Source organism: Octopus bimaculoides, chromosome 18, assembly GCF_046866305.1.
Source record: "Octopus bimaculoides isolate indiv1 chromosome 18, ASM4686630v1, whole genome shotgun sequence".
Lineage (NCBI taxonomy): Eukaryota > Metazoa > Mollusca > Cephalopoda > Octopoda > Octopodidae > Octopus > Octopus bimaculoides.
In genome coordinates, this window is record NC_142945.1 from 2,860,882 (window position 1) to 2,872,678 (window position 11,797).

Below are 11,797 nucleotides of genomic sequence, written 5' to 3' on the forward strand. Positions count from 1 at the left end.
TTCGACAAATAAAAGAAAGAACATAAATTTGACATAGGTCAATTTTAAAATAACCTCAATAAATTCGTTTTCTTTTGAAAATACATTAATAAGAAAAATAGGAAAACAATTTTCAATGTCTTTTCTGAAAGCTAATTTTAAAAAATAATTGCTTTTATTAATACAGCCACAACGTGAAACTACACGGAACTAAAATGATGTAAAGTAATAAAAAAAAAATAAGCATGATTGTGACTGAAATATTTAAACTTCTTTCTTCTTGTATCATTCTAATAAACTGAGTTTGCGTTCATTCTTCGCAATAAAGTCACCATATTCCCTTCCATATCGGCTAACTCTGATGAGTATAAAGTTATATAATCGGTTTGTTACCTAACACTCCATTGTATTCTTTACGCGAAACCGATTGGTAAGACCAGCCGTGATGGATATTTAATACTATAAATTTCGGATAATATGTATATATATATATATATATATATATATATATATATATATATATATATATGGGGGTGGGGTGTACTATTTATTACGAGTATATAAATTTTCGATTATGTGAATAAAATTTAGAAATAATAATTTTGGGGTGATGTTTCGGGTCATCTGCTCCATCGTCATTTTTTACCCCTAATTTCCGTAATTAGCAATTTTCACTTTTTTCAAATAAAAAAAAAAGTAAGAAAAATGTTTTTTACGTTTGAAACACCAACATGACTTAAAACATTCGAAAACGAATTTCTGTAGATTGTCATTCAAAAAATACGTTTTAAAGAGAGTTCTAAGGGAATCCAAACAAAATTGAACAGAAGAGAATGATTGGAAAACTCACTCGAAATATTTTTAGCTTCAAATGTTATCAACATAATTGTAATCTTTATCCTTGAAAACGTATTTGCGTAAAATTTCATTTGAAAATATGTTTTTCATAAAATTGTGTGAAAAGAAAGTCGGGAGATGTGCGGCACTTTACTGTAGTTATGTCTATGTGGACGTAAGCAATAAACCGTAATGGAATTTCCCGGCAACCCTCGTTGCTAAGGTAGCCATCTTTTGTAAACAAAAATCCCGGTCACCTGTTAATACTTGTTGGAGTAAACATATGATGGAAAGTTCTTTTTTTCTCAACGACAGAAAATATTGGCTTCAAAAGATAGAAAAAGAAAAGAAATAATAACATAATTACGACAATTGTAAAAGAAATTTCTAACGTAATTCTTGATTGAGGAGGAAAACAACAAGCAAAATATGGAACTTGGACCTCCAAATCTGTCACTTGCCGGTTGTATAATACAGTGTAATCATATATAATTGGTAGCACAGTGATTGCATATAATAATAGTAATATTAGTAATAATATTATAAATATTAACTATAAAATTAACGACATTATATAAACTATATTGGTGGGTTTTTTTTATATAATTATCATTTCAACGTAAATTCGAAACTGCTGAAAAGAAAAAAGTCTTAGCTTCGTGTTGTTCCTGTTGGTTTCTATAAACAAACGCCTCATCATGTCTTCTTCAGTTCATATGATCCGGCCTTTATATCGAAACAAGTAAGTTCTCTCTCTCTCTCTCTCTCTCTTTTAATATTATAGTTCAGTGTAGTCTCTCGGTTTATTATCGCAAAAATGGGAGATATCGAGAAGGATTCCGAAATATTGATGCTGGCATACTAACAAGTGGTCTATATAACACCGATCTCCTCAGTTTCTAACTGGTATTTATTGATTTGTTTAGGGAAAGAAATCGAAGCGGTTTTTTCGGTTTATGACCACAAAATCAAAGAATAAAATTATTTTAACCAGTCGACATTTTAGAAAATTTAAAAAATATATTTTTTCCTTTGCAGAATCGTAAGCTCCGTATTCTTTAAACGTGGAATCGGCCAAAAAGTTTTTAGGTAAAACAAAAAAAACCCAAAAGTGGATAATGGTGGGGGGAATTTAAAAATTTGAAAAATTTGTTTTTTTGGCAAAATCGTTATCTTCGTTGTTGATGTTGAAAACTTTGGGAGCAGAAAAAAAGCAGATAAAAATAAAAGAAACGATAAAAAATGGGTGTGTGTGTTGCGTGGTACTAATTCCATACATTTATCTGGACATTACGGAATCATATCAAGATTTCGACTTGCAATTTGTGGTCAAAAACCGAAAGAATGCTTTCATCTTTATGATTTCCTCTCTAAAGTCTTCCAGGCTCAACTTTACTTTTGATTCCCAACTCTTCTTCGCTTAGAGACGAGTTTTTTCAGGTGATTGATATAAGGTTGAAATAATTATGCAACAGTGTCTCTATAGTTACGAAGTCTGTGTGATATATGTGATAAACTTAAGCCCAAATAAGGTCGACCCAATCCTGGAGTAAACGGAAACTGAAAGGAAGCCTTGGACTGTAATTGCAATTCAAAGGTCTACCCTTATCACACAATGTGTCGCGTTGCTTCTGTTCGAGGATTGCATTCAAGGTACACATGTATGTCTGTGGAATACTCGACCATATCCTACTAGGACAATATGGAGGAAGTGCAGTTGATAGTTCTACTCAGTTACTCATTGCTGAAACAGGGGGAGGGGATCCAATTTGTTTCTATTATGTCTAAATAATAAATTAAAAAAATACGGGATGGTCATGGGTGGAATGCCTTGGATTGTAAGTCTGCTTGGTCAGCATTGACATGGTACCAAACAGCCCCCACCCCCCAGCACTCAACCATTTCAGAGACAGTCATTTGAAACGAGACAACAGCCGCCCTCAGCTGATTTAAGCTAAACATTCCTTGGGAGACATTTGAGATGTATGTTTGTATATTTAGAACGGAGGAGTTTTGTAATTCTATATTTTTATCTTGTTATTTATATGATATGTGTGTATACTAACACACACACACACATATATACATACATGCACACACACACACACACACATATATATACATATATATATATATATATATATATATATATATATACATGCACACACACACACACACACACACACACATATATATATATATATATACATACATATATTCTTTTATTCTTTTACTTGTTTCAGTCATTTGACTGTGGCATACTTATGTACCTATGGTTATGTTTGTACAGAAATATATATGTATATATATATATATTTATGTATATGTGTACATATATGTATGTATTCCTCATGTATATACAATTTCATTCTTACATAACTAAAATAATCTTAAGGTATATTGATTTTATAAATTACAATATTACTCCTCTTATAATAACTTTCTCATACATATATGCATATATATATATATATATATGTATATATATATATATATATATATATATATATATATATATATATATATATATATATATACATATATATATATATATACATGTATATGTATACACACACACACATTATGTACATGCATATACTAAGCCTTGTGGAGGAGACGACTGAGGATTGAGATATCTGGGATCTTGCTGTACTCAAGAAAACCCCTTCTCCGCAACAGAATTGCCAATGCCATTCCCCCTGCTGAAGAGGGCTGACCTGCAAGAGCCCCATGCTGGGGCCACGTAGAGGCATCCATGCTGGCTGTCGTCATGTAGTCGCACCTGTGTTGCTACTACTTAAAAAGCACCCAGTACACTTTAAAGTGGTTGGCATGTTAGGAAGGGCATCCAACTGTAGAAACCAAGCCAAATCAAACTGGAACCTGGTTCAGCTCTCCAGCCTTGCCAGCTCTGGTGAAATCGTCCAACCCATGCCAGCATGGAAAACAGCCGCTAAAAGATGATGATGATGATGGTGATGATATGTATGTAGAGTGTGCGTTTATATAGTGTGGCCATGGTTGGACTGGTCAGGGAGATATTGTTTGGTGTTCATATTTGACGTTGGTCTGTTTGGGAATTTTATAAAGCTGAATCATATCTAGGGATGGGTCCAGCCGGACATGCAGTTGGGTGACAGCTGTCTGCCTGTGTCTTGCTTTCTCTTGTCACATAGTCACACAATCACACACACATGTATACATACATACATACATACATACATACATGCATACATATTTATATGCATATAGACATTCACATATTTATACTCACACACACACATATCACACACACTCATACATGCATACATATATATATTCCCTCATACATTTGCATACCAATCTACTTCCTGGTGCGTATTTACAAGGGTGCATAAACACACACACACACACACAGGTATAGATTATGCTCTCGACAGCCTTATGTCACTCAATGCTTTTCATGAGAGAGAAGAGTAAATACCTGTTTACAAAGCCAAGAGGGTAGAGGCTAATATGATTCTGGTACTACCACCTCTACTCATGCTACCACCTCTACATGCTACACTATCATCACCACTACTATAGCCATCACAGTCACCACCAGGCTGTCACCATTAATAAACCAGTACCACCACCACAACCACTACCACACTAGCATCACCAGAGACACCACCACCACAGCGATAATCACCACAACCATCATCACCACTATTGCTAGCACTACCACCACAACCACTACAACCACAATTATCATCATTACAACCGCTAACGCAATTACCATCACAGCCCCTGTACCTCCACTAATTCTACTACTACCACCACCTCTACCTACACTATAACCACTTAGACAACAGCTGCCACCACCACTAACCCTACTACTACCACTACCACCACTGCTGCTGCTACTCCCACCACCCATACCACAATTACAACCACCAAAAAGTGATGTTCAGTTTGTAGACATCACAAAGTACACATCACTCCTTAACTTACCTAAAATAAATGACATTGGTCTATTGGAGTTACTTCCCTTTGTTCACCTTATTTTTGTTTTTAAATCACCACCATTATCCATTTCTCACTACCACCACCACGATCATTGCTACTACTACTACTATCACCACCACCACTACTACTACTACTACCCAAACCACCACTGCCATCAACACTCATACCTGTGTTATTAAGTGAACCAATCCTATTAGAACTAGTATCTCTCTCTCTCTCTCTCTCTTCCTTTGCTGCAAACGTATTCTCTTCTTCTTCCCCCTCTCTCTTTCTCTCTGCCTCTACCCCTCACCCTCGGCTGTGCACCCAGCTCTCTTCCCAGTTGACAACCAATCTTGTAAATATACATAACTATATATGGAGGAGTGACAGGTGGTGGTGGTCGTGGTGGGAGAGAGGCAGAGAGACAGTGAGTGGGGAGAGAGGTGTTGGGAGCAGGTAGACAGACAGACAGGCAAGCAGGACAGTTCCACTGCATCCAGACGCAGCAGATACACTTTTTTCCGTGCTGGGGGTTAGTCAGCCGCCTGGTTATGTTCAAACCCCTGTCTCGGACCCTGATCACCATACCGGACTTGTACCTAACAACAACAGCTGTGACGACAACAACAACAACAACAACAACAGCAGTGACACTATGGACACAAGGTTTGTAAATACCATTTCAATTAACGAGATGTATTTTCCAGAAATGTGTGTGTATGAGCCGATCCAAAGACCCAGTCTTCAGTGGCGCAACTATGCTAAAGTACAAGGCTATGAGTTTAGGTGGGTGGGTGAGTGGGTGAAGGTTTGGTGTATTGACCCCAGTATTTGGTGTTTATTTAGGTACAGCAGGGTTAATATAATTCAATATACACAATACACATGATGATGATGTTGTTGGTTCTTTCTACTAGAGGCACAAAGCCTGAGGTTTGGTGGTGGTGGTGGTGGTGGTCTGGGTACATCGAATACATTACATTGACCCCCAGGGCTTGCTCAACTGATACATATTTTATCGACCCCCAAAAGGATGCAAGAGAAAAGTCGACCTCGGTGGAGTTTGAACTCAGAACATAAAGAACTAAGAGAAATGTTGCTAAGCACCCAACACACTCTGTAATGGGGTCAACATCAGGAAGGGTTGCAGAAACAAAGCCCAAACAGATCATGGCACCTGGTGTGGGTCCCGGCTTTGCCAGCATGCAAAAAGGGACATTAAATGATGATGATGATGATTGCAGATAAGTTCATTGTCATCAATTCACTGTGAGGAAAGTTTACTGAGAAAATATATCCATAGCATCTCACCATTAATAGTTAAAAAACCATTTTATTGGAAAAAAGAAAGAAATTAATGGAGACCCTGTGGTGAATTGATTTGGGGTGAACTTAGTAGACATGGATGATGATGTATCAAAACAACATACAAAATGTATGATCAAGTCCTCAGAGAAAGGAACCTCTCTTTAGGGGCCAGTCAAGGAACCCTAGAAATCCTGGAATTACCTTAACTACCAAAGGTAAGTGCCTTCCTCCATCTGTCCTCATTCCCGGATCTACAGATGTTTACTGTGAGTCGGACCCTTTTCTTGGGCCATGCTCACCAGTCTCCCTTACCTTTCAATAAATTTACTGGAGGGAGAAGCACCTCACTCTTCATCCTCATCTTAATGACATCTCTGTATTTTAACACAATAACAAGCTTCAAGTTGGCATCTGTTTCATTAATGTATGCAAGAAATAACAGGGCACCAGGAGCAGATCCCTGCAGGACACCAAGATGTCATTGCTTAGGGTACAGAGTGTTATCCTAGTACTATGGCTACCCCTTTTCAATTGAGATTGAAGGACTTTCAACCCAGTCATAAAAATTGGCCTTCATGCCGATTACAGAGAACTTCACAATACATCATGGGAATGGCATAGAATGAAAGACTTTGGTAAAGTTTAGATAACATGAATCCATGAGCCACCATCAGCGATTCAAGTGATGTTTCAAGAAATCCCATGTGTTGTACATCCTGACAAATTCCATCACTCTTCAGGTGGGATTCTTACTCATTCATTCACCAATATCTCTGTAACCCTGTCCACATCCTTATAAATAATTAATGACCTTATTCTGGGCTCGCCTGTCTTCGCAACAAGCCTTGCCTTTGTTTCTTGCAGCCTTTCTCACCAGGGGTGGGCACCAGTTTAGTCACCGACGATGACCTGACTGAGCGACAGGTTGTTGTTTGATTGCTGCTACAGTAGCACTCTTTGTGATCCGACAAGAAATGAGGGGGGGGAGTGGTGCTGGGGAAGGCGAGCGGGGGTATGCGTGTGAATTTGGAAGTTTGATGGTAATGAAGGAAATGGTGATCATGTCGGTGGCATGATGGTGGTGGTGGTGAGAATGACACTTGTGTGTAGGAAAAAATATTCTGATAAGGCATGTATATCAATACTACTACTACTACAACTACTGCTGCTGTTGATGATGATGATGATGATGCCATTCACCACCACCGCCACTACTACTACTGCTACTGCTGTTACTACTGACTATAGCAGTGTTTCCCAAACGCTGTGACGGAAGAGGATGGCAGGGGAGGTGGAATGATTGAAAGACAATTATTTAGAAACAGTTTCCAAAAATAAATAGGATTTCAAAATTTAAAATATTATTATGGATTACTTGTAATAGCCTGCTTAAGTCAAAAACATAAACAATTATAAAAATAATTATTGACCGATTTTATCATTGTAATTAATGGTTTTGCATTTTACCAAGGATTAAGAGGTCTAGTCCGCGAATAGGAGGAGAGTGTTATCCGTGGTTATCTCCATTTAACCCACCTTCTGGACCTTTGGTGAAGCGCGAGCAAAATTTCATTCCGAAAATGCGACCCAGAGAAAAATAGTTTGGGAACCACTGGACTGTAAACGATGCCGCTGATCGATAAACTATATAACGTCTTGTGATACCTATTTACAAGGTGGATTGGGCCATTTGCTAGTTAAGTTAAAAAGAAAAAGAACTAAGAAAAAGTCGACTATCACTGCTGCTATCCTCTTACTGGCACCACCACCTCCTCTTTTTAGGAATTTCTGTCATCCTCCGACGTCACAAAATTAATTTTAACGTTCGTTGGGGTTTGTGTAGTAAGGGAGATAAATGTGTATTATTATAATGTGGAGTTATCTTTCTTATTTCAAATATTTTTATATTCCTTGTTTTTTGTGTTTTAAAAGTTAAACAATTTGACATTCTGTCGCTTAAAATTTCGGACTTTCAGGTCTCCAGCCCCCATTGTGCCTTCAAGAGGCTATAATCACCGAAATTGTTATATCTAAAAGATAAAAGATCGGTTAATCGCATAATTGTTCTGCAGCGTATCAGAGAACTCTGCAAACATCGAGAGACAAAACTGTCACCCCCCCCCCCCTCGGAATTTGTTTCCTCATAACTTTTTGAAAAATGGGTGTTTTTTGATGAAATTTTCTACAAATACATTTCAAATGGTGCAGATTACGATTATATCGGATTTTGATACGAATAATTTTTTTTCGGGTCAGTCTTTGTACTAATCATAGGCTGAGGTGTAGTAGTGTGGTGAGAAATTTGTTTCCCATCCACATAGTTCCGGGTTCAGTCCCACTGTGTGACACCTTGAGAAAGTGTCTTCCACTATAGCCACGGGCTGATCAAAACTTTGGAAAGGTATCCAGCTGTAGAAACATTGCCAGATCAGATTGGAGCCTGGGGCAGCCTCCTGGCTTCCCAAACCCCAGTCAAACCGTCCAACCCATGCCAGCATAGAAAACGGACGTTAAATGATGATGATGATGATGATGAATCCATTTGCATGACTTTAGTTGGCCCAGATGTTGCTATTATAGAAGACACTTGCCCAAGGTGTTGTGCTGTGGGACTGAACCTGAGACCACGTGAAGGAAGCAAGTTTCCTAACCCCACAGCCACACCTGTACATATAATGTGTAAAAACCTCGAAGCAGGTGAAACAGGGTTGCTAGCCATTTAGGACGGGTGTGGTAGAGACGATAAATAAACAGAATAGTGGAGAGCAACAAAATAGAAAAGACAGGATAAAAACAAAATGAAACGAAACAAAAAAAAAATCTGACCTGGATTTAGAAAAGAAATCAAACCAGTTGTGTGACTGGTTCCACAACATATTTCTCGTATGAATATAGTTTGCTCTTAATTATCATTATCGTTATGATCAATGTCATTACTGTTGCTGTTAGTAGTAGTAGTAGTAGCAGTGGCAGTAGAAGTAGTAGTAGCTTAAATGACATGTTATGTTTTAGTTTCTGAGTTCAATTTCCACTGGTGGTGGTGGTGGTGGTGGATTTGCCCTTCCTCCATTGGGTTGTAGTGACTCAAGGACTTGGAGCTAAGGTAATCGATGCTGTTCTTCCTTCAAAGGAAAGAAAAATCCATAGCCTTGTAGCAATGTGATGCATTGGCAGAATTGTTTGAGCATCGGACAAAATATCTTGTGGTTTTTGTTTTGGTTTAATATGTTCTGAGTTCAAATCCTGCCGAGGTCAATTTTGCCTTTTATCCTTTCGGGATTAATGAAATAAAAACCGGTCAAGTAATGGGCTCACTAATTTAATATATATATATATATATCACTAATATAAGGTTAAGGCTTAAAGCTCACACACACACACACATATTCTTCGACAGATTTCCTGGCTCTTCTGATGAATCTATGATCTTCACCTACTTTATTTAATACACACGCACACACACACAACAAAGAAGCAAAAAACAACCCTGATTGTTTCTAAGTCATTCTCATAGATCTTAATTATTATTCTTTTCTTCGGTCCAAGGTCGTTAAGAAAGAAGGAGGAGAGATTTAAAAGTGTTTTGAATAAATTTGCCAAATGAAATTCACAATGTCACAAAACAAAACCACAGCAATTTACCTCAGTTGAGTGTCTGTGGTGTTCCCTGACAGGCCTGCTAGAAATGGCAGCCAAATTTCTTAAATCATAAGCCACTGTATCATCATCATCATCTTCATCATCATTTAACATCTGTCTCCTATGTTGGCATGAGTTTCATGGTTTGACAAGTACTGGTAAGGCCAGGTGCTGCACCAGGCTCCAGTCATCTGCTTCGGCATGGTTTTAACATCTTGATGCCCTTCCTAATGCCAACTACTTTACAGAGTGGACCGAGTGCTTTTTACATGGCACCATCACCATTGCTTTTCATGGTCATGAAAGAAATGACCTTCAATTTGCTGTTGTTGTTCAACCTCATATCAGCTGTGAACAAGCTGACCTACGATCAAAGACATTCCAGCCGTGACCCTCCTTTAATTTATTCAGACACAGCATATTTTGGAGTACATTCATTATCTGTTGCATAATCTATTAGACAGTGTAATCTGAGAGACACCATGTCTGAATAAAATATGGGATGGTCACAGTTGGAGTGCTTTTCATCAGAGGTCTGCTGGTTCATGGCTGACCTTGAATTAAACGACAGCAATCACAAGGGAGGACACACAGTGTATCTTGGACTACATTAATTAATGTGTTCCTTTTTTGTAATTTGGCTGTTTAACCCTAGGTCAGCTGTTAACCAGCAAACCTAGGATCAAAGACTTCCCAACTGTGACCATCTCATAGTTTACTCAGACATATATATACATCTGTGTCTACGTGTACACCCATATGTATATATATATGCGCATACATTTTATCCTATATTAGAAGTATATACAGTCTAACTCATGCCAGCATGGAAAGTGGATGTTAAATGATAATGATGATGATGATGATATATAGATATATATATATATATATATACACACACACACACACACACACACACACACACACACACGTTTGGCTGAATGTGTAGGTGTTCCCTGGCATTTCATTTCGTTGGTCACACAGTATCGGTTGATGCTTCACCAGACGCCACCCTTTAAATATATAAAGACGACATCTTAAACAATATGTCGGTCACTAAATTAACTGTAATTTGGAACTTGCTGACATTAAATGGTTTGTTTCTGTGCTTTTTTGTTTTTCTCTCCTTATATAATCAGAGTTTGGATAAAAAATACATATATTGTATAACTTTCATTTACATTACACACACACACACATTCCGTAGTGGTTGGTGGTGGTGAAGATGACAATGATGATGTTGACAATTATGTTTCAGTTGGTCTGAAGATTCTAGAGTAATTCCTTCTTTTTTTTTTTACTGAAACTATCAGAAGAATATCATTTGGTTTAACTCAACTCCCACCCACCCCACCGGCCTCTGTGAAAGGATGTACCCTTATGTCAAAATTTCAGCTACCCGGGTACAAGACTGTGGGGTTTACAACTTTGGAACATACATAAGTTTACTTTGTGGTATTTGTTGTGAATCTTTACGTTCTGAGTTCAAATCCTGTTGAAGTCAACTTTACCTTTTGTCCTTCGAGCGATGGATAAAGTGAAGTACAAGGATCAGTGGTATTATAGATTAACCTCCTCTCCTGAAAAATAATGGCATTGTACTGAAATCAGGGACCAGGTGTCCAGGACACACACACACACATACATGTGCCCTCCCCCCTCAACTGGGTTCCTCTTCCTCCTCCTCTTTTTGATAGCTTTTCAATTTTACCTCCTCATCTCCCTTCTTCCACACATTATCCCACCACCTCTTCCTCTTCCTCTCATCCTCTTTGTTTCAACTCCTTTCTTTCCTTTTTACCTTCTCCCACTTGTCCCCTTCGCTTCTATTTACTGCTTCCTACTGTCACTCTCATCTCCCCCTTCAACTCCTTTCCCCCCTCCCACAACAAAGCACCCCACTCCCTTTTATTACCTGATGATCTCATTAACAGGTTTCACTGTCTGTCCCCTCTGTGCTCCCTAGCTGTCCCCTTTTCTGAACTATGCCTTTACTACTGCTATTTGACTCCAGGTCAGCCTTGATAGAGGCCACCTAGGGGAACAAAGACATTCCAACACT

The 11,797-nt window shown here is 38.2% G+C and overlaps 1 protein-coding gene across 2 annotated transcripts in view; it reads left to right on the forward strand.

Annotated features, from left to right (window-relative positions):
• The first annotated feature begins 1,411 nt into the window (after positions 1 to 1,411).
• Positions 1,412 to 11,797, forward strand: part of LOC106871614 (dynein light chain Tctex-type protein 2B) — a 20,664-nt gene continuing 10,278 nt past the window's right edge. The window contains exon 1 of one of the 2 annotated variants that reach the window (XM_052974237.2): positions 1,412 to 1,558. In XM_052974237.2, coding sequence (XP_052830197.1) covers positions 1,515 to 1,558 — 44 coding nt within the window. In that variant the 5' untranslated portion in view covers positions 1,412 to 1,514. Of the gene's footprint in view, positions 1,559 to 4,205; positions 5,455 to 11,797 lie in introns of those variants that run through there. The other variant, XM_014918171.3, reaches the window with a different exon arrangement.